Raw genomic sequence first — 22,622 nt, forward strand, 5'->3', positions numbered from 1 at the left:
GCACCCTAGGGTTTACTCTTAAGTAATTTGACAGACACACGCAGAAGCAGAGGTCAAAATTAAGTGGGTAAAACATGCTTTGTGTATGAACAACGAGTATTGTTCTGAATCGCCGGTAGGGGCCACAACAGAGGTTATCGCGAATTCGCCCACTCCATTGATTGTCCAGTCGAGCCGCCTTTCATGTGTGCGCCTTTGTCCAACACCCTCTAGACTAGGCTAGAGGGTGTTGCTTTGTCCCGCCTCGTCATACTCGTCATACACATACTCGTCATACACATAACAGGTTTGATGAGTGATGCAACCCTCGCGGCCGCAAATGGTAAAAAAATAATAATAATAAAATTGATTTTCTCTCTCCCCCTCTGTCATTTTTTTTTTTCGTTTTGCAAGTGTATTGTGCTTGTAGCCATGTGGTGTGGTGTGCGGACAAGTGCGCTCGCCGTTAGCGAGAGATGGAGGCGCAGTCCATTGAGGCGCTTGGCGTCTGTCATCGCTGCGAAATCCGTGTTGCGGGCCGCACGCGCATTTGTCACAAGACGACACCGCGCGTCGAGCAAAAACACCGCGGCGAGCTTTGTGCTCGGCCCTCACGAGTTCGGCTGACGCAAGATAAGGAAAACGAATCGCGGAGGAAGTGCGATGTTTCTCTGACGCGTCCAGGGGCAATCCGCTGCGCACGACGTCGCAGGGCTCGTGCGACCGAGTTTCTCTGCAGCTTTCGCGTTGATGGGGGCGCGTGCGACCCGGCGCGGTGGCATTGGCAACGCGCCTCCTCACTCGCTGGCGTGCTGTATTTTTTTTCCCCTTCTTTTTCCGCGAACCGGGCAGAGTAAGAACCGAGTTTCCGACGACCGCTGTCGCACAAAGCACTGGGCACCCTCGTTTGTTCGTGCGCACGGATTTCGTCTTTGAACGGCTGTGTGGCCATTCTATGCCGCGCAGCCGACTTGCCACATAACTGGGGCCGTTTGAGTAGTTTCACCGTGTCCTTTCAGTGCGCGCGACTGCATTTTTGTCGGTCTTAACCACAGTGCGGCTTTTGCCGCCTTCGCCTTGTTCTGTGGAGCATAGCAGTTGAATAGTTGCAGACGGAAGTCGTCAAAACGCGAATCACATTTGCAAACTTTGCAAACGAGGCTCTGTTCATGGCGCTGTGGTAGCCAAGGAGCACGACCAGTAGCGCGCTGCAGGAACACGTCGTCAATCTGTGCGCGCATTAAAAGAGTTTTCTGCTCGGTCGAGACGCGCCCTTGCAATGCCCCAATCCCTCTCTTCCCGCAAAAGAATGAGGCGGAGATAGCTTTCGGGCTCCTTCAGTGCGTTTCGTCCAGCTCACTGGAGCTTCTTCCTCTTGGCAGTTTTCGTGTGAAAAACCCGTGCGCGGGATAAAGGAGACGGCGCTAGGCCTAAGAGGAAAAGCGGCGCCTCGTGGGCCGAGCGCGAAAAAATGCGCAGGAAACAGCTGCTTTCCGCCGCACCTGACGCGCGGTGCACTTTTCCTGCCCGCGTGACAGCGTCGAAATCAGCGCACTTGTTTGTCGCGCGCTGCGTGAAGTGCCACCGCCCGCACCGCGATGTCTCTGCCGCGCAGACCGCGGTGCATCGGTTGTGATGCTGCAGCGCGCACCACTGTTCAGCGGTTAAGTCTCGAGACAGTATATTTTGCAAACATTAAGCTGTGCAGTTATGTCGTCCCAAAGGCCAAAACGCGAGCTGTGAGGCACCGTCGTCGGGGATTCCCGGATTAGATCACCTGTGGTTGTGCGCCCGTAGCACGACACGCGAGCGTGTTCGCATTCCCTCTGTGGCTGGCCGTCGATTGGCAAATTTAACCCAATTAATCGGAACATTTTAATCGATCAGTAAATTGGTGATGTGGATTTCCGTACGTGAGCTTAAAATCACAACTTTAAACAAGTGCGCTACATTTGACAATTCCCTTCAACATTGCATACTGTAGGGGTTGGAGGACGGGACTTCGGGATGAAAACCACAACTTGGGAGGGATTTATTCTACATTATGTACAGGGGACGTGAGCGTCAAGTAACAGGCGTACACTCATTACGGGCCAGCAGCAACTCGGACGCTGCGGCCCGCGGCGAGAAGTTCGAGAGAGGTGAAACAGGGAATCAGGGCATGTCCCAGCATCTCAGGTCTCTCTGGAAGGCTTCTTATAAGCCCTTCGAGCACTGCAAGTCACGTCATGTTTGACCAATGGGAGAGTCCACTCCGATGACGCCACTTGCAGCCAATGGTAGGCGCCCGTGTCGCGGGGCACACCTGTCGGGGCTCTCTGCGGTCTTGCCACGCAGACTGGCAATCCACTTGTAGGCTGGAGAAGGAGCGGGGGGGGCGCTCGTGCACCTGCTTCATTGTCGGATGCCCACCTGCTAACCCCGGCGGCGCACAAACTTGTTGGCACGTAAACTTGTTGCTCGGCCGCTTCTCTGGAATGCGCTTTCCTGCTTTTGCATTCCTCAATTAGCTGTGCTGCAATCCGATGTGGTCTGGGGAACTCGAAGTAATTGCAGGAACCAGCTCCATATCTAACAATACATATTGCATGAGTGGACACATCGAGCATGTTAAACCGACGCAATCGTAAGTCCAGCTTCGTCGCCGGCCCTCTTTTGAACGCCCACGCAAAAGCAGGCGTCGCAGAAAGTGGATATATATATATATATATATATATATATATATATATATATATATATATATATATATATATATATATATATATATATATATTTTCTCCTCTGACTGCTACAGACGTGCATGCAGCGGCCCACGGGCGGCTCTAGCCGTTCAGTCTGTCCTCCCTTTGCTTAGCTAGCGCAAACAAAACTGGGAACCGGCCTGTCTGATTTTGCTCGTGTGAGCCGAACCGATTAATCGCGATTTAAGTATTCGATTAATCGCCCGGCCCTTGTCCGAATGCGGCCGCCGGGAATCGCACCCGCGACCTCCAGCTCAGCAGCAGAACGCCCTTAGGCCACCACCGCGGCGGTCTGAATCCGCGAAGCAAAAGGCGGTGTCAAAAACTCGTGGCCAGAAGTCGACGCCGTCTGGTCAGCCCAGGGTAGCGGGCGGCCTCGGTGCGTAATGTGCCGTCGCTCGACGAAACTCGACCTGCGCAGCCATACGTGGGCTGTTTGTCTGCAGCTGTCACACTTGCGTCTGCATGTCGTCTAGAGATTCTCGAAGTTCTACGCATTAGATGCGGCTAACTGTTGAGTAGCGAAGGTTCGGGTCAAGTCACCTATAGGTGGCCTCGAAGTATGGCCTAAATTGGGGAAAACAATTCGACTCCATTTTTTTTTTTCATATTTCGTGCAGAACCTGTACAGCGTTGGCGGATGGAAGCGAACTGCTTCGCTCTTCCCGTATTCTGGGTTTCAGCGTGCAGACGTTTCGGAAACCCGCCAGCTGGCGGCGAGCGCTGCTCGATTCGTTTATGGCAGAGTTGCGTGAAAATGCAGACAACGACTACATAAAGCTAGAGAAGGCTAAAAGACGAACGACTAGACGTTTCGCACATAAATTGGTTCGTTTAACGTTGTACTAAATGTCAGGAACGTACCCAAGAGGGGGCACGGCCCCCCACCGAAATTAAGACGCATACCTCCCCCCCGTCCCCGCCCACATCACCACTTCTCACACACATTCCTAAAGCGCCGCGAAATCAATGTTGAAACTTGACAGCTATTCGGCAGTCAACATGTTGCTGCATTTTTCACTCCTTTTCGATAGCGGTGGTTATCGGCGGCATCTCCTGGGGTGTGAAGGCCAGTTTCCTCAACGATTCGGTGCCCACGAGATTTACTCGAGATGAATTCAGTTGTCACCGTCTTTTCAACGGTCACGCGCATCGCTGTTGCTTCATTAGTTCAACCTTCTTTGTTTAGACTTATCCAGAGACCAAGAAAGAAATTCGGTTTATGGTCAGGTGGTCTGTATGCACGTGGAACGAGTTGCGGCCAGAGAAAACGCCAATTGCGTTTAAAGGGACCCTGAAACGATTTTGGCGATTTTCTACAAACGTACTGAGTCGTTAGAGTAGGTTCTTCTGATCATTAATTGATGCATCTAAGTGCTCTGCGTAAAGCGTGTAATTTATTATAAGGTTTTAAAAATACACATCGCTGCCGATCGCAGCGCACTGCTCGGCGGAATTTTAAGCCGCCCCTACCCATATGATGCAAATAACCCATATTACGTCACATGGGCGAGCTATCTGATTGGCTGACCAGGGCGCGTGGTCGATAATTTTTCTAACTTTATGGGGAACAAATGATGCTCGTAATAGTTGGAATGTTCGTTACTTTGTTTTTGTAAAAAGAAAATAACTTAAAGAGAATACACAAGAATAGTTTTTTAGTACACTTCAGCACTTCCGGCAGACAGCAAGTGTCGTCTGCTTGTGTTACAACGTACTCCATTTTGACGAGAGCTCCGCGGTCAGAGTCGGTCTCAGTCTTTTCGCGAGCACTATGATTCGACTTTGTTGCCTTGTGGACTGCAAACCTAGCGACCTGCAAACCGCGAGTCCAGTATTAGGGCAAACGCAAGCGCAAGGGGACAGGGTCTGGCCGCTTGACTGTGCCGGGATGAGCCACGATCTCGATGAGCAGAAGGGCAAATGTGAACGGTCTGCACGGTGGAGCCACCTGGTGGCACAGAGTTCAACCATACACAGTAGCAGCAACGAAGTGTATTCTTTGCTGCTGGTGTGTATTTTTCGCAGGAGTGTAATCATCAACACGTTGATTTATAAATGTTTAAAATGCTTTACACTTGGTTAGAGCAATATTAGCGCTTTGTTTGACTGGTTAAGCGCTGCGCCAGCAAGTGCCTGGACCGTGTAGACCGATCAGGCCGCTCACGTACGTCTACGCTAAAGTTCCTTCATCAGCATGAGTTTATGCCTCCAGTCATTTGCCGAAATGACCAGCTTGCCTGTTTTTAGCGGAGTACCGGACACGTTCGGCGCTACGACAGAATGCTCGCAACGCAGGCTGCTTCGATAGCTCTCGGTCGACGGCCAAGCGGCTAGCGGAGAGGTCTCGCGCGGGAGGGTGCGTGCTCCTAAACAACCGGAAGTGAACGATGTGACGTTGCATCGTGACGCTGAACCAGTGAAGGCGGAGCTTAGCGCCGCTCGCTCGGCGAGCGAGTTGAGGAGGAAAAGCATAGCTAGGGAGGAGGGTAACTTCTAATCGCTTGCGGCTCCATTAATACGTAACGCTTCACTTAAATTGTGGTGCGAATGTTCTACTTAAGCTGTACCCTACGCGCCTACAAAATTTGTCCGAACCGTTTCAGGGGCCCTTTAACTTTTCCTTTTGCTTCATCATTTCCTCGAGTGACGGCTAGCCGCGACGCTGACAGATTCTCGGAACCATAAACCCGCGATATTGCTTAGATGAGATGGAAAATAAGATAATACGAGACAGCACCCATCATCAAACCCTGCAATACCCCTTAAGCTCATTGGCAATATGACTGTCACCCGTTAACTCGTCTGGTTTTCCCTAATTGTAGAGCTCTTTTCGTGCAAAATTGCCAACTGGAAACAAGAGTCGCAAGGAGTTGAGAAATGGGGTCATCTGCTAAGGGAAAGAGCCAAGGCAACAGCTAAACAGGAAGGAAAAGCGAAAACCAAGAAATTTAACCGTTGTTTATGAAAATACTTATGGATTAACATCTTTTTATTTAAAAAGGAAGTAGACCAGAAAAAGGAAGTGAAGAACAGTTCCCTGTTCTGAATGGCGCTTCTAGAGTTAACATTCGAGCCGCCTAACGTAGCCACTTCTCTGCTGTGCTTATGTAGGTGTTTAACGTTCCGCTGTAAGCATAGTACGTCTAGAATCGCAGCGTCCTGTGCCCTAGGCGGTTTTACGGGACTGGCAGCCACGCATCGTGACGTAACTTCCCAAATAACAATACGAGTTGGTTGTGGCACTTGCTAGAGCATAAACGAGGGATCCAAAAGAACTCTGATTGTTCCGCAAATATATATTTCTCTATAAATCTTCCAGAGCTAATTAAATAAACGCTACGATAGTCGGATACAAATTAAGTCTGCAGTGAAGCCCCACCCACGCCCTCATAACCTCCAGCCACTGTTCCTCCCCCTTCCCCCTCCGCGAGGCTGCCAATAATTCGTACTTTTCCTGTTACCCAATTAAGGCGGTAACCACAAAAATAAAATTATTAGCGCGTAACTTTATAACTTTTGCCTCGCCTATTACAGTAAAATGGCCAAATCCTAATTCTTTATTGAACTGAAATAACATGCTTGCTTTACTGCAACTATTTGTCAAGTTTCACTTCAATTGGCAGTGAAGTTTCATGAGTAAAACGGGTTCTGTAGTGAAATGAACGGCACCGTAGACTTTTGAAGAGTGAAATCCTCAGACTCTATACACTTTGTCCATGTCTGTTGCACACCTCATTGCTTCCGCCGATGAAAAGACTCTTCAAGAACAGCACACGCTCCGGAGGTATCAAGTACGGCGCCATATTGAAAAGGCAGCATGACGATTTTGTTTACTTCTGTGATTGGCTGGCGAAGTAACACAACTCCGCGTGGTTTGTGTGCGTTGGTTGTCAACTGCTGTATCTTTTAAAAGTTGTGTTCTACTAAAGTAATCTTTATTTTTCATTTTGGCTTATTTACTTGTTCTTGGCTGTGTTTTTCCTGCGCTTTCCTGCTCAAGTTCATTTGACGTAGTTCCTTGTTTGCCAAGTAAAGGATAGGTGTATCGCACAGGCGTACCTGTAAAATACAGTTAATTTTATTTCTCTTTTGTGGGTTTATGCGTTTTTATGGCGAATGGTGGACGTTATTCACATTTGTACTAGTAAAGTACCCCCCCCCCCCCGTTAAAGAAAACATGCTGGGTACGTGCCTGACTAATGTTTCATCCACTGTTGGCCTCTCCCAGGGATGTCGTTAAAGTGGAAAGCTAAAGAAAGAACCGAATAAGTTTACATGATAAAGTATTCTTACAGGGCTCCATTGTCGCTAATTTCACAGTAATAGGTTGGTTATTAGAAGAGAAAGTAAAGTCCAACATTTTATTTTTTTGAATTTCGCGCCGGTATACTTCAGTTTGACGTCACGAATGTCAAATGACTTGTTTTTTTCGTATTTGAGATGCTGTGGACCTGTAAAGAATTATTGAAACTTGTCGTGTTAGCTGTTCGACTCTAGTGCTACAGTGGATTTCGTATTTGTCGATAGTAAACTATATGGCCGAACAGATGTCGTCAAAATCTATGACGTTACGACGAACTGGTGCGGAAAACGTTAAGGTGGCGTCGCCACCCGTCTCTAGTCTTTCTGGCTTACCAATGCTCCCATTGGGATAAAAAAATAAAAATTCATCTTTTGGTGCACAGCTCAGCCTATTTAGTGCTGTCCCTCTAATCCTCGGCCCATCACGGAGCGCTACGAACAGATTGCAATAGCTTTGCGTAATCCTGGTCTTTGAGCAGAACGTGACATGCGTCGTGCAGCATAGCATATGCGTGCGCTGCAGGTGCACGAGTGAGACGGGCGTAGCAACCTTCCGCGAGCACGTCTCGCCATTGGTCTCTCGACGAACGTCGTGACATACACACCGCTGCTTCGACGTCTCGCACTGTGCGGTCGCAACAGCTGCAGTTAGCATTTCGGAGTAGCCTGCGAACGGCGCAGGTCATCGCATGGGATAACGCGTTGCGCGAGATGCCAGTAAAGACGGTTGTAACTCGTGCGTGTCGCATTTAGTCTTATAGCACACGGTGAAACGCTTGAAGAAAGCTTCGCTTACACTTACATTCCAACGCGTGCGTTAGGGACGTCATTTTCTATTTCGTGCGCAGATCTCCGCCTCGCGGCGTGTCTGTTTGCTGCGGATAAAAATCTGCTGCAGCGCCCGCCAGACGGATGCCCCCCGGCGAGGGATCGAGCGGTCCGTCCGCAGCCGTCTCACGCCCTTGGCGGCCGAGATTAGCGCGCTATCTTGTCGGGAACCGCAGCCGGGCCTGCGTGGTTATCGCTCAGCGCGTGCGACACCGCGTATCGCCCACTCGTGCAGTTCTTGCTCTCTGTGGGAACGAGTGGGCCTGCAAATATTAGGCGGCAGGGATGAGGCTCTGTTTCATTTTCGAGCTGGATGAGGTCCCTCAACGAGCCTCATACGTGGCCCACTTGGTGACCCATGCTGGGCGCAAGAACACGCAAAACGCGCCTGCGAAATGTTTCGAAATCCGTGCAGAAGCAGAAACTATAGGCACTGGTTTGTTTTCGTGTTGCCAAAGCAGCTTTCGCCTTCGCAGTGCCCGTACTGGTTGCATTGTGTCAGCAACCGCTGGCGGCAGCTGCGCCTCGCGAGTTTTTGGAGGTGGTTCGCCCGCGCGTGGGCGAACTCGCTCGGCGGCGGGAGATATCGTTGGCCTGCAGCAGGACGCTGCCAAAATTCCGCCGTCGTTTCGCGGAGTGCACCCGCGTAGGCGCTTGGCGGGGCGCGGCTGGCGCGGGAACAAAGACCGTCGCGGCGTCCTTGGCTGCGTCCCTTGCGCTCGTCGATTTCGCTGCCGAACGTGGGCAGAGGCCATCGGCGGGCGGAGCCGTGCTCTCTCCGATGGCACGGGCCGAGCCTCGTAGGGTATCGGCCGTGCCACGACACGTCATCGCGCGTGGCCAGTGTGTCCCGGGCTCAGAAAGGGGTCCGGCCTTGACTCACGCGGGCCGAGTGAACAAACCCGCCACCACCCGCGCGGCCGGCAACACGCGCGTGCGGCCGACGCAAAAAATTGCGTAGCGAAACACTCATCCGCGCGATGCAGCAATCGGCCCGTCCGGTCGTCCCCGACTGGAGCAGAACGGCGCAGGCCGGCTCGTTACAGTGAACCTGGGATCTTAATTTTGGACCGGCACCCAACGAGGCCCGGCTGCCAACGCACCGCCGGGACATTGCTGCCGCGATCGCGCGTGGATGTTGCCACAACGCTGCGCTGTGGCCAAGATATTCTTCTGGGAACTCGTTCCGAGGGGCTCGGGCTTAGGGTCTCGATCTGCGCGGAGTCCCGCGATTTCGGGGGGCCCGCGTGTGTCTTTGACCTGCGATGAGCGTTTCGAGGGCTCCGCGGTGCGCTCTTATTTTGAGGCACTCGGCTGTGCGGTGCAGCTTTGACACACGGCGAGGGGCGGTTGTTTTTCGTGCCGTCCTTGCTCCCGGAGTTCAGCACCTGGTCGAGGGCGCGCGAAGCGCCGTTCCTTCGCTTGGGCAACGCGCGCTACGCAGCCGGCGGTTCTTTTTTCCCTGGAAGCCGTGTGACCGCGGCTCGGCTTGGACCCGCGCCCAGAGGCGCGCGCTTTTGCGGCCTGAGGTGGAAACCGGCGCCCCGCCCGGTCTTCGGAAGCCGCGGCCCTGATCGCTCGTCGTTAGCCCACCGACGTTTTGCAGTGCCGCTCGTGCGCGCCCCGGGTCGGAACTCTTTCGAAACGCCGTGCGTTTCCAGGTCAAGACTCCTTCTGGCGTCCGACTCGCAGCAACGATGCTCGACGTGGAAGCGCTGCCAGGATGCGCCGCGCGTCGTCGCTCGCCTTCCAAGCTGCGCGGGAAGACTTGAATCGCCGTGCGCGATACGCATGCGGGGTCGTCGTGTACGGTGCGAGACTGCGGTGCCGTGTGTCCTTGCGTGCCTGACGGTGCGCAGCTTGTGATCGTCCGGCTTCCTTTCGAACGGGCTGATGTTGCGCCTGGCCGTGACCGTGTTCACTGGTGGCCATACGTTCTATCGCGTTCCCTCCTGCGGATAACCATGGCGTCGACCAAGTGTCACGTGGTGGACCACGTGATCGACGGACTTGTGCCGCGCGCCATCTCGTATCGCCTTTTGTTGTCGGATGGGCAGCACCGCGTGAGTGTGACGTCACGTGCCCTTGGATGTCCGCTTCTGGGTTTCAAACAATGCATCTGCGTATCGTATCTTCAGCAAATACGCATTTGTCGCTACATCGGCGCTTCTAAACAGCCCTCTTAAATACACAGTAGCGACATTTTTGCATAGAGCTGCTTAACCTATGGCATTTCTGTACCTCTTAAGATATTTGGCATTGCCTTTTACAACAGACATTGAGCATTGAGAAAATGTGTTGGAGCTTGGAGATATAAATTTAATGTTTGTATAAGCACTTGTTCCTTTAGTTTGGCTATTCATTTCCATCTGAAAGTCACATACGTTTCACAAGACCAATCCCTTCAGCCTACTACTTTGAACCTTGTGCGTGACGGCCTATGATAATTACTTAGCAAAGACCTGAAGGCATGTTAACTGTATTGTGCTGCATTGCCTTTGATAACTTATAGAAGTGTAAGCATGCTGACTTGTTAGGTTCTCTGCAGCATGCATTCTCGGTGGCCCATGAACATTGTTCCAAGTACCTTATAGATGTGCAATTATGGCTCGATTACATTGAAATCTGGATGCGAAGTATATTGTAGATCGAGCAGTATATTATTTTTCTGTAGAGCCTTTTAGTGCAATAATGCAGTCTGTGTGTTTGTTTACTTGTTCATTTAGATGTCTTGATGCCCTTTGTGGCTTTACAGAAAGGAGCAGTCATATATTGTCTATTAATGGATCTGCAGGTGGCAGCAAGCAGATGCTCGAAAGATGAATGAGCAATTCATGACGTTTTATAATTTACACATAGAAAAAAAGCAGTGCAACCAATTGCATAAGAAATTAATTAGTACGAGCAAATACAAATAATTAAAAGGAACTTTCAGTGTAGTTGAAGCCTTGCGCTTGATACTCTTTGCTCTTTGACGCACAAACATGGCATGAAAGACACACCTCAGCAGATTACATGTGTATGCACTGAAAAAGTCCCCCTAATGAATACTCATAAGAGCAGAACTTGTGACAGCTTAAACACCTTTTTTGCTATGGAAAAGAAGGATGGTTTGAATATTTGCTGGCTTTAGCTTATTCAGTTTCCTTGTACTTGCAGAGTACAAGTATTCATTCACCTTATCAGCTGCAAGAAATACAAGCCTCGACACCTTTGTCGTGATCCCCCCTGAAGAACAAGCAGAGTTGGTTCTGAAATGTTAGGAAAATAAAGTTAATTTTTGGTTGGAGCCACTTGAAAGTCACAAATCTCACATGATGTGTAAAACCTGCAAGTGCACTTTGCTGCACACTTCTTTGACCTAATGAAGGTGGCAGACCTTGGGTTTGAATCTTAATTAAGTTGCGAGCTGTTGACATCATTCCTGCTGCCCTCCGTTCCTTGCACCAACCGATAGTTCAAAACACATATCTCAGCTTTAACAGTGCTAGGGAGAGTGCAGCTTACTTGGTTAACGCAAGCAAGATTCCCCCTTGAAATATTGCATATCATCCATGGAGATTATAATGCCATCAGACTTTTCCTTTGCACTAGTTTCTTGAAAATCTTTTTCAATCTTAATTTAAGGCATGCATGTTAAAATGATATGTTTAAAGGGACACTAAAGAAAAATATTAAGTCGAGCTGGAGTGATATATTACTCACCTAGAAAGTCTACGATTGTTTTCTGTGATGTATCAGTATATCACTTTGTTATGTAGAAAATAGTTGCCGAAAGTGCTCCTCCTGCTCTCCGATTTTAACTGCCCCTGCCAAAATGTACAAGTTGACATAATCACTGCGTGTCCTCCCTCTCTGCCACTCTGTGAATTGGCTAGGACTGATGCCGCAACAGAGGGCACCACTCTGCTTTTTAATTTTTGTAATATTCTCACTCTGTTCTCACAGTGACTGACGAATTCATTATTACAGAAGCCTAATCATTCAATTTAGCCCGACTTAATATTTTCCTTTAGCGTCTGTTTAACTTGGAGATTTGGCACAAGCTGCGATGCACTGCTTGTTATTTGTGCTTTATTTCCCTTGCAAGTTCAATTTGCTTTGTGCGCAATTATGCTTACACCTGAATCCAGAAATATTGATGCATGATGGCATGTACTGGACAGCTCTTAAGGAAGTTGAGTTGCTTCTTGTTGACTTTCTTGCTTTTTGCATCTCGCAGGATATGGATCTCATTGAGATCCTCTGGAAGCAAGATGAAGATCTTGGTGTTTCAAGGGATGCCTTTGACTACCATATGGCTTCTGAAAGCAGCAGCAAGGAAGCTGTCAAGCCGCCACATTTTGATGTAAGTAACTTGCCACATGAAAACATGCATTTAAATTGAAAAGGTGCAGTGTAAGTGTTTAGTGGTTATTGTTGTCCAGATTTAAGGCATATAGTGACAGGCTTTGGATAAGCAAAAGTGGAAGTTTGAACAAATTCAGGAAAGCCATTGATAGAAATCTGGTAGACAGCACGGATCAATCGTATATTGTCCTCTATCACTTGTTGCTAATTGAAAATGGCAACCGCACTGAAGTGAGACACCAGTGCAGCGTTAATCCTATGTGAATGATTGATGCCAACAATCCCTAAAAACAGCCTTTTTTTCGCCGAGTTTCAGTTTTGAGTACGGAGTTTATGGCTAAATGCCTTCTGACAACACCGAATGATAGGTAGCAAGTGTCATTTGTTGGATTAAAGCAGGTACGAAGGACACAGGAGAACTAGTTTGGCATGCCACTTTCTCTTCAAAGCACGGTCTGAGGAGGCAGACCGATGCAAAGTCCTTGACTGCAGGGGTATCACGCAAGTAATGTATAATTAACTAAATGCGCACATCTGTGTCACATCTGACAGGAACTGTGAATTAGCTTTGCTTTTGCGTTTCTGCCTGGTCTGTTTCTGAGAAAGCAAAATATTTTTTTTCTTATCATTGTATGCTCTCATTCTCAATGTGCTTTGGACATTTCAATGAATAAGCATTTCCTTAAGGTATTTTTATGTGTCGTTCTTATAGAGTTAAGTGTAGCTGTAGTTCATTTTTCTTGTGCTCTGAAGTTGCCATGAATGAAGGCATTGTAGTACCTGTGGGCTTTGAAAATTCAAGGTTACACTCAAGAATATTGTGCCTTAACTGAAAGAGCATTTGCCAATTAAAATCCTTGAATAGCTTTGAAAGAAGGAAAAAAAACGCTCCTATGTTTGGACATATTTGGCCTCAAATGATTCCATCAAATGGGTGTTATACGCCCGTCTACCATTCATGTGACTTGTGCATGTTCATGCAGAAAAGCACTGAACTGTCAAACCTGTTTACTTCAAAATGTGCAAGGGTATGACACGTAAAAGAATAGAGTCTGTGGGCATTCACATCCACGTATTTTTGCACTGGACAGTTGTTATGAAAGCACCACTTTTCTCACAGTATACATCGTATGAGTTGCTCTTCTACAATTGACCTCACAAAGCATGTGCACTTTAAAAAGCCTAAACTAAAGTTAAATACTTGGGTTTAATCAAACAAAGCTTGATTTATCTACACGAATATAAAAAATAACCAGGGGCTGTTTACTGAACATTAACAAACAGAAATTTATTGATTAAACATAGCTGTCTATTCTTTCTTTCTTCTTTTTGAATTAGTGCACTTCACTGGTATATCTTCAAAGCTTTCATGATTGGGACAGTTATCACTAGTTACAGCCCTGCAGTACTGGATCCACATTGTTGTACACATCAAGGGCTAGGGAGAAGCTTGACATGTCAACCACCAGTAGTTGATATTGTTCGGATACAGACGAGCCACAGACGCCGGATTGTTTAAATGGCTGTGTAAATAATTCTGGCCTTGGCTAAAGTTCAGTTGCAAGAAAACAACAAATGGGTGGCATGTCACTGCTCTTATCTAGAAGCATGAGCCTTGTTTAAAGACATTAGTACTACCTACTTACACTGCAATCCATATGACGTTCCCTTCAGTTATACGAGTGTTATTGAAATGTACAATGCACACAAGAGATGGCTCTGCTGTAACGTGAACTGACAGATTATGGATATTAGACTCCTGTTGTTTACAGCAGCACAGTCCTGCTTTATTTTTTTATACAGCCGAACTTTGTTATAACAAAACTGGATATAGGGACATATTGGATATAACGAAGTACCTAAGTGGAATTCCCCCTCAAATGCTCATAGAGATTCATATTGCAGTATACATGTGACAGCGGATATAATGAAGCAATTCTATCTCCCCTTTCAACTTCATTACGAGGTTTAACTGTACACAGAATCTTCAGGCCTTTAGGAAAGCACACTTTGAGTGTTTTTTTTTTTCGTGCTGATCACCAGCGCATGAAATAAAGTTCTACTTTTTAACATGGGCACCAGGCAGTGCATCAAAATACGATGAGCTTTTAATATTGATCCAATATTGATAGAAATCAACTGGCTTTCCTCAATGTAATTTCTGCATTAAGCGAAACCTACTTATATAGCAAGCCATGGGGTGATTTTTATGGTTTAGAGGGGGCTTAAAGGAAGTTATACAATAAGAAAGTTTTTTCAAGCGGTTGGTGTAATTTTTATGTCGCATTGTTGAAAAAAAATGCAGGCATAGTGATATCAGTAATGTTTCTTCTACAGTCGAGTGCCTTTCTTGATATTGCATCATACCAAATTTTTGATGACAATGATGAGTTAAATTTGAGAGTACTTGCATCACCTGCAACTTGTTGCGACTCTTTGTTGCAGAGTACCGAAGTGCCTGAAGAAGAAGATGAGCCACTTGAAATGCATGAGGACAGCAATCCTTGGGAGGGCTTCCAGTACAGAATAGACTCGGAGACAGGTGAGAACTGGCATTGTTGCAGTGTACACCTAGCCACGCTGTCACTGCATGCATCCTTCATATCTACAGAGCTCCACCATGAGATTAGCATCCTCACGGACCTCTAGTTGCCCTGAAATGAGCTTTATTTCTTTTCTGAGGAAGATTTATGAATAATATTTGTAGTTCCGAGTGGCGGTTTTGTATGGATAGATTATAATATGTGCCATTATTTCTCTTGATAAGCATTGTCATCGTCAACCTGCGTAAAGGGGTCATGAAACATCTTTGTTTTTTAAAACCTGAGCAACTTGCTGGAAGGAGTGCAATGCCTTTGGATGACTATTTTTCTGAAGAACTTTTTGAAAAGGGACCGATTATAACAGAGCTATAAAGAGCTCACTGTTTGCTGTCTCCATTCCCTTTCTATTCATCAATTGCTCTCAGCTGGAGCGACCCCAATAATAATGCCCTGCCTATCGCTCCTTTCTTGTTCTTTCTGCTTTGCACTTGTGGCAGTCCTTAGGGGTTGGTGTTTGAAAGGGGCAAAGGATTAATGACAGGACAGGCAGGACACGTTAACAACCTCGACTTCCCTGTTTTCACTCTCAAGTAGCTCCTGGTCATAAGCAATCACTCAATAGCTGGTGCCTATGGGCCATTGTACATACTACAGCATGTTAAAACATCACAGTTGACATCATAGTGTCGTATAAGGCAGAAAAATATTGAGGGACTCAACAGATGCAGGAGAAAGTGAAGCAATCTGTAATACCAGATTGTAGGTTCTCTGCTTTGTTTAGTTGAATAAGATTTGTCTCATATGTTAACGAGCAACATTGTCGACAGATTGGGAATGTGTTCTTAGTGCCCTTGAAAAGTGTTGTAGTGGCCCTTGATGTTTAACTGCCAGACAACAGTCTCTTCCAGCATTCTGTGTTTATCTCTGTCCTGCATTGACCGATTTCATCCTTGCTGCCAAATTTCCTCCTCTTGCAAGTTTTAACTAATCCTCGGCTGCCTTCTCCTTCGTATCCCATCTGTGCGCACCCAGTCTGTTACTCCAGTAGATAACCTGTTCTATGCATTACAGAGCCTACACAGTTCCACTTCTTACTTCGATCCCGTCCAGAATATCGACTACCCACATTTGCTCTCCAACGCACACCGCCATCTTCCTATCTGTTAACTAAAGGGACTGTGCAAATGTTACTGAACATTGTGTAGTGAACATGGCTACTTGCTACACAATGCTCTTGCAGACACCTGAGCTCAATACGATTCCTGCGTAATAGCAGAGAGCCTACATGGTTGCTCAAAAGTGTGCCTACCTTTTCGTTCAGGTGTTCTTTCATTGATTTTATTTTATTTGTCTCTGCCACCTCATGTTTATTGTGCTGGTCCAAGACACACAGTGGGTGGATTCCTTTACTATACGTCATGATTAATCAGTTTCTCCACTAAGAGCAATAACATTCTCAAGAATGTCTTGATATTTCCGTGCTAATTTTCCAAATAACTGTCATTGTTGTTCATTGTCTCAGGAGGTAGAATAAAGTAACTAAAGAATGCAAAATAATGTTTTGCAGTGCTGGTTATCTGCCTGAGTCATTTGCCAAAGTTGCATTGCCTTGTCCAGAATAGGCAATGTCACAAATGGGACTGGTTTCCCTTTTTAGTCTGTATTATGTTTACAGTCAACGACCGATTTTTCGGATCCTCTAGGGAACGTAAAAACGTACGAAAATTCAGGCAGTCCGAAAAAATGAATTCATGCAAAAAAACGCACCCTTTTTCTTTTTTTCTCAGAACTAGAGGTAAAGGGTGAAGTAACAGGCTTCCAAAACCCTGCCACAGCATCAGTGAAGTGGCTATAAAAAGAGGCGTTCAAAATCTCTGTATGCAGCCGACTGCCGGTTTATTATGTACATGTGCATCGTCGGGCAGCCGGTGTTATTGCTGCAGTGGCTTGAAGAACTTGTTGATTGTTGTTTTGACGGCGTTCCGGTTGCATGCGATCATATTCACCTCGATCTGAGCAAGGGTCATGTCAGCACTGTACACCGATGAAACAGTCAACAGTGCTCGCATCAACTCGGCGCTTGTAGGCGGCGCAGGCATTGGCTCCTCATTTTCAACATCGGAGTCTTCTGAATCCCTCACAACCTGACGGACTATTTCCTCGTCAGTCAGTTCTGCGCGGAAGTCGAGCTCGTTGTCAGTGTCAACAAACTGTTCAAAAGTTATTTCCGTGGGTATGGAAACCCCAGCAGAGCGGAGGTCGTTGATCACGTCTTTCGACGGTACTGCTTTCCGCACTTCGATGCCATCGGCGAGGATGACGAAGACGGAGTGGGCGCCATCGAAGGCAAGTGAAATTCACAAGTTGCGAACAGTGGAGTTCGCTGACGAGCGTCAAAGCACCTAGGCCTAGCGTCGCAGAGCACACTTGACACAACAGTACAACCACACACCACGCTAGCCAATGCTTGGCCTGCGCAAACAAGCAAACAAAATAGCGCCGCTCTGAAAACTCCGCCGGAGGCAAAAGTGCGGCGATGAACATAGCCAGCGTGGCCAGACCAAATCGGTGTGTGATGGCTAGACTCGACTAGTTGTGGTTCAAAGCGGTGATACGCTTCTGCTGCAAGTGGATTTCCTTCGCAAGGGCGCTGCGCGAGGAGCCAAAAGACCTTCCGTCCATCAAAAAAGTCCGGAAAATTGGACGGCGGGGGGTTCGAGCATCCGAAACTTCAGATGTCCTTATACATTGATTCTATGGGACTCGTGGCGGTGCCGCGAAGACGTCCGAAATATCAGGTATGTCCGAAAATTTGGGCGTCCGAAAATGCAGTCATTGACTGTATATGCTCCGGTATCTCTTTCGCGTGTGAATTCTGTGAAAAGGCTGCGAAATTGTCTACATACAGGCCTGGTTCTTTTTGTTCCCAACTTTGACTGTTCTTTATTGGTATGAAATTTCCTCTGCACTTGGCTAGACTGTTCTCACTTGTAGTTTAGTGAAACAGGAGCAGAAAGCAGGAATGCAGTGCAGCAGTGTGTTTTAGTCGAAATGTGTTTAAATCTGATAGCAATTGCATGTAGACATGGCAAAATACCGCCACTTCCGAAACAGAGATGCAATCTGGCAGTGGTGATGGGCCATACCACATTGTCAGTGCAAACCTCCAGGCATAGAACTGGGATGAATATTGCTGGCACTGCTCCAGGTGCTGAGTACTGCGTCAGGACAGCTCCGACCCTTGAGGCTGTGGCAGGGGCAATGTCGGGTTGTTGATAGCTTCTCCCAGTCCAGTATACATTCAAAGCCTTTTGTTTCACAGGCCCGATTCCTAGCCTTGCGGTCAAATTTCAGTGGAATGCGATGTGTGCACTGCTTTGGTGAGTGTTTAAAAACACTGGCTGCTTAAAATTAATGTTGATTCTCATAGCCCTACTGTGTAGCTTTGATAAATTGAATCCCAAATTTAATTTCATTGAAACCTTTGTTTTGCAATATATTCATGAGCTGAGCACTTTTAACACCTAATGTATTTCGTAGCTTTCTAAAGGGCACCCTGCAGCACTTTTTAACGTGGCCAATAAATCGTGCTTAATGCGAGGCAATGCTCTAGTGAGCGCACAAGCCAAGTTTACTAACTTCAGTGCATCAGGGAAGGTGTTATGTTGCTGGAAGATCACTCATGCTTTCCTACAGCTTCTTCAAAACCCTCTGTCTAAACTGTTCACCATGATGGAATGCAGCCTTCGTACAACTATTGGCTGGATTTGTGAAAACATCACGATTAATGATTACATTATCAAAGACCAAATAAGGGTCTGCAATGCTTACTATGGCTTTTTTGTTATTTCACATGCATAAAAATTGCAAAATTCCACTGTGTCTAAAGTCTTCGATATCACAATTTCGTTTTGTATTTGTGGTATATGTATGTATTTATGGTATATATATGTATATTGGCTCCTCTGAAACCTTGATTGTTATGTTAGTAAGAGTTGCACGCATAAAAGGACGAACACAGGGAAAAAACTAGGTAGACGGAAATATATGCAGCTCAATATAATCAACTTTAAAACAAATAAAACCAGTTGATAGTGTGCGCTCTTTCCGTCTACCTCATTATTTATCCTGTGTTTGACCTTTTATGCATGCAACTCTTACTAACGAAGCACGCACCAACTCACCCAGCAAGAAATTCTTCTAGACAACCTAGATTGTATTGTTGCTGAAGTTCTGCTACCCTCTACCACAGTGTGTCTTTATCTTTGCGCGTAAGATTTGTGCATGTCTAGAATCACCTGAACACTATCAGAATAGTAAATATTTATTCTTTTACTTCTGTCATTCTAATACATGCAAAGAGAGTACTGCATATCTTGTGTTGGCACTTCTTTAAGTTGTACGGTATGCGTCCCACAAGCCGTGTTGCTTAAAATTAGCAGGAAACTGCTGTGCAATTTTGCAGGTATTAATTGCAAGGGTGGCAACACTGATGCAAATCCACTGTGTAAGTTATCTGGGGTGTGCAGGTTTTGGCTATATTTGCAGACAACTTTTCTTGGCTATGAAGCGAAGGCTGCAGGGGCGGAGCTCCTGCACATGACTGTATTTGGCTGTATTTGTCTGAGCGCACTTGGCACCAGTTTCAGTTTCACCAAGCTCGTACAACCTCTTTAGTCAAGGCAGATACAATTAACTCAGCGTGAATCAATGTTCATTCACATCCGATATATATCAAGTTCTGAACAGTGAGCATTGTAGCCTGCATCGGAGCTCCAAAGCAGCTGTATGGCATCGGCTAGGGCTTGGGAAGTGCAACCGGCGCTGGCGTTAGTAGAGCCGGCGCAGCAGTCAGCTCACTCACTCATTTGTACATGCCAATAGTTCCAATATCCAGATGGGTTTGCTTGGTTTCCACGCAGATGCTGGAAAAACTTATTTTGTGTGCTTCAACAGTCTTTTGTTTCTAAAGTTGGTCAAAAGCCTCCCAAGAGAGTTGATTGGCGGGACAGCAAGCGACGAACACTCGCCAGAAGACACGGCCGTCATTTTGCGTTTGGTGAATGTGCAAAACGTGCGACGGTCTTGGGTGTGTGAAAACTCGGAAAGAGCAAACTAAAAATAAAATAAAATGCCGATAGCTGACTGCTGAATGTTGCATGTATTTTCAAATTAGTTGCTGTAAAAAACAAAAAGGTATTGGTTTCTATTTCACCGGTAAGAAAACGAGCAAACCTGCGGGACTATTTCCAGCAGCAGTGAAAGAGGCGCACTTAGTTTCCGCAGCTTCCACTTCATAGACAAGAAAAGTTGTCCGCGAGTATAGCCTGATTAAGAGTGCATCAGATTGTCAGCTTCCCAGCAGAATTGCTACCTCTTGTTGTGTGGCGGTTGTGGCTGGCCAGTCTGACTTCTCCATGTTACTTTGCACTGTGATGCATCGGTGCACGTGTAGCCTATCTAAGCCATCAAGCACTTGAGCCGTCTTCGAAAAACGGGGTCCATCATTGCCTGAACAACACAACCAAGGCTACACGGCCGCTGGCACGACAGCATACACAAGTTGTCAATGGAAAAAAGCCTATGCAGTTTCCTTGAATGCGTTTGAACACCACAGCTAGAGTGACGGTGCTTGCCCAGTGCCTCCTAGAACCATATAAGCTCTACAGTAACTCGACCATAGGTTGACGGACAGCCCCCAAGTTACAATTGTGTCCGTCAAAATCAGAAATGGTGTCGTTCACATTAAAACGCAAAGTGGATGTTAAACTGCCCGCCACGATTATGTGGAGTGAGTGAACGCCTGGTTCCGCCATAGCCTTCGCAGTGCAAGCTGTTGAAAAATGAGCGGGACCATTGTGGAAGGGATGAAATGCTGCCTTTGTACCTCAATAACCCTGCTTCTGTGGAATGCATTCAAGTACTTTTTTCTGCAAGATATTATTAAAATAGTTCTCTTTAATGGCAAATACATTTTCCAACATCATTAAAAAGGACTACAGGGCCTCTTTCAGATGCCTTACAATGACAGCAGCATATGCTGTTAAGTAGCCGAAATGAGTTCTTGCCTGCTCACTCTGCCTTGACCACACTTGCAGGAGAACATATCCTGGGTGGTAGCAACCAAGGAGAGAGCAAACGCGAGGAGCCAAGGGAGCGTGTCGACAGTGGATGCTTCCTCCTCGACGAGGAAGAGGACACAACGCTGGGCAGAATACCCGAGGAAGACCGCGAGGCCCTTTTTGCCGAGCTGGACCGTATTCTCCAGGGGCAGTCTCCCCAGGTCAGTGTCTCCTCCTATCCTTGTCAAAGTCTGGAGAGCTTGGGGAAAACCCTTGCAACATGAAATCAATATGTACTGTTAAGTGCTTACTAAGCGCATAATAGTTTTGTGTGCTGGAATACAACATGACAAACTATTAAAAAAACTCGAAAAGTCGAACCTTGACATAAGGAACAGGGATATAATGAAGTAAACCTAAAATTTTTCTGCCAATACTAGCCTGTAACAAATGTATACTTCTTATGAACATTGGATATAACTAAGTTATTTTTGTGTCGGGTGCAACTTCATCGTAATTGGTCCGGCTGTATTCAAGGTTGCACCCTTCACCTACGCACATTGGTTGCAAAACACAAGGTTGCAATTTCGATTCCTAGCCATGGCTACTGCTTTCCAGTGGGGGCGGAATGCAAAAGTGTTAATGCACCAAATTTTGACTTTGAGTGTAAATGAAAAATTCCTATGAAATGAATCAAGAGCCCTGCAGTGTGGCATCCTTCACAGCCGCTGTGAACTGCTTATATTTATTTATTCCCTTAAAACACAGATGGCACATGCGGTGTTACAATACATTGCTTTTAGATGTTCAGTCCCTTATTCAATCGATTTGTTTGTTTATCAGTACAAAGCACAGTAAAGCAATGCTGCCATGGAAAGGCACAAATGCTCTGTCCGGTTTCTCAGGAGCATGAAGTACCACAAAGTCTACTACGTGGAGCTCTGCTGCAGACGTAAGCATGGAATGGCACCTTGAAGATTCAAACACAGCAGGCACTGTTCATTTTTTACCCAAAGAGAGGGCAACGTTCACTTGTATTAGAGAACCCAGCACATCCAGCCTTCATTTCAAAAGATGAGGGGTTAAAATTTGCATTCATCAGGAGAGCCATCCGGACAGCACGTATATGAATTCAACGAATAGAAATGCGGCAACTACAGCTACTAGTTGCAACATTAGCCGAGTTTCTCCTGGCTTGTGTCCGATTCCCATGTGTGTGGTTGTGTGAAGCTAAAGTTAACTACACTTGGTTCCCCAAAAAGCACAACGTTTGGCAAACTTCCGTTAATGTTAATCTTATCGCCAACCAGAGGCAATTAGTTATCGCGAGTGTCAAAAAAAAAAAAAACAGCAACGGAAATGCATGCACGGCAGCATCCTTCCTATGCGCACCCCTATGAGCCCTAAGCGAGCGAGAAAGTGGCGGTCGCCCTTTGAGCGATTAGTAACGAGTTAGCCATCAGTTTTGCAAGCGCAAGAAACCGTCGCTGCCTGCCCACGCGCACACCAATGCACCAGCGGTAGTATATAGAGGCGCAGGAGCAAACTAGCTCTAAAACAAACCATGCAACGAAAACGAATAGAGCGAGGTGCGTGAAAAAAATTCCCCGTATTCCCACATAACAACAGCACATGACAGAAAAGAAAAAGTTTGGAAATTGGTGCGCTTTTTAAACGTACAGACAGTGCCGTAAATATACGGCATCGACCATTTTGGGACTTGTTGGTGGCGCCGTATATTTACGTCATTGACCCTGAAAGGGTTAAAAGGCCCCTTTTGGGGTCACCAAAGCAGTGCCTCGGTGGAGCTCGCA

General features: G+C 46.8%; 1 protein-coding gene across 3 annotated transcripts in view; it reads left to right on the top strand.

The window, feature by feature from the left end:
• Positions 1-22,622, top strand: part of cnc (NFE2 like bZIP transcription factor cap-n-collar) — a 181,657-nt gene that overhangs the window by 55,292 nt on the left and 103,743 nt on the right. For all 3 annotated transcript variants that reach the window (XM_065448127.2, XM_065448125.2, XM_065448126.2), the window contains 3 exons: positions 12,076-12,201; positions 14,649-14,745; positions 20,845-21,029. In XM_065448127.2, coding sequence (XP_065304199.2) covers positions 12,076-12,201; positions 14,649-14,745; positions 20,845-21,029 — 408 coding nt within the window. The remainder of the gene's footprint in view (positions 1-12,075; positions 12,202-14,648; positions 14,746-20,844; positions 21,030-22,622) is intronic.

Source organism: Dermacentor albipictus, chromosome 4, assembly GCF_038994185.2.
Source record: "Dermacentor albipictus isolate Rhodes 1998 colony chromosome 4, USDA_Dalb.pri_finalv2, whole genome shotgun sequence".
Lineage (NCBI taxonomy): Eukaryota > Metazoa > Arthropoda > Arachnida > Ixodida > Ixodidae > Dermacentor > Dermacentor albipictus.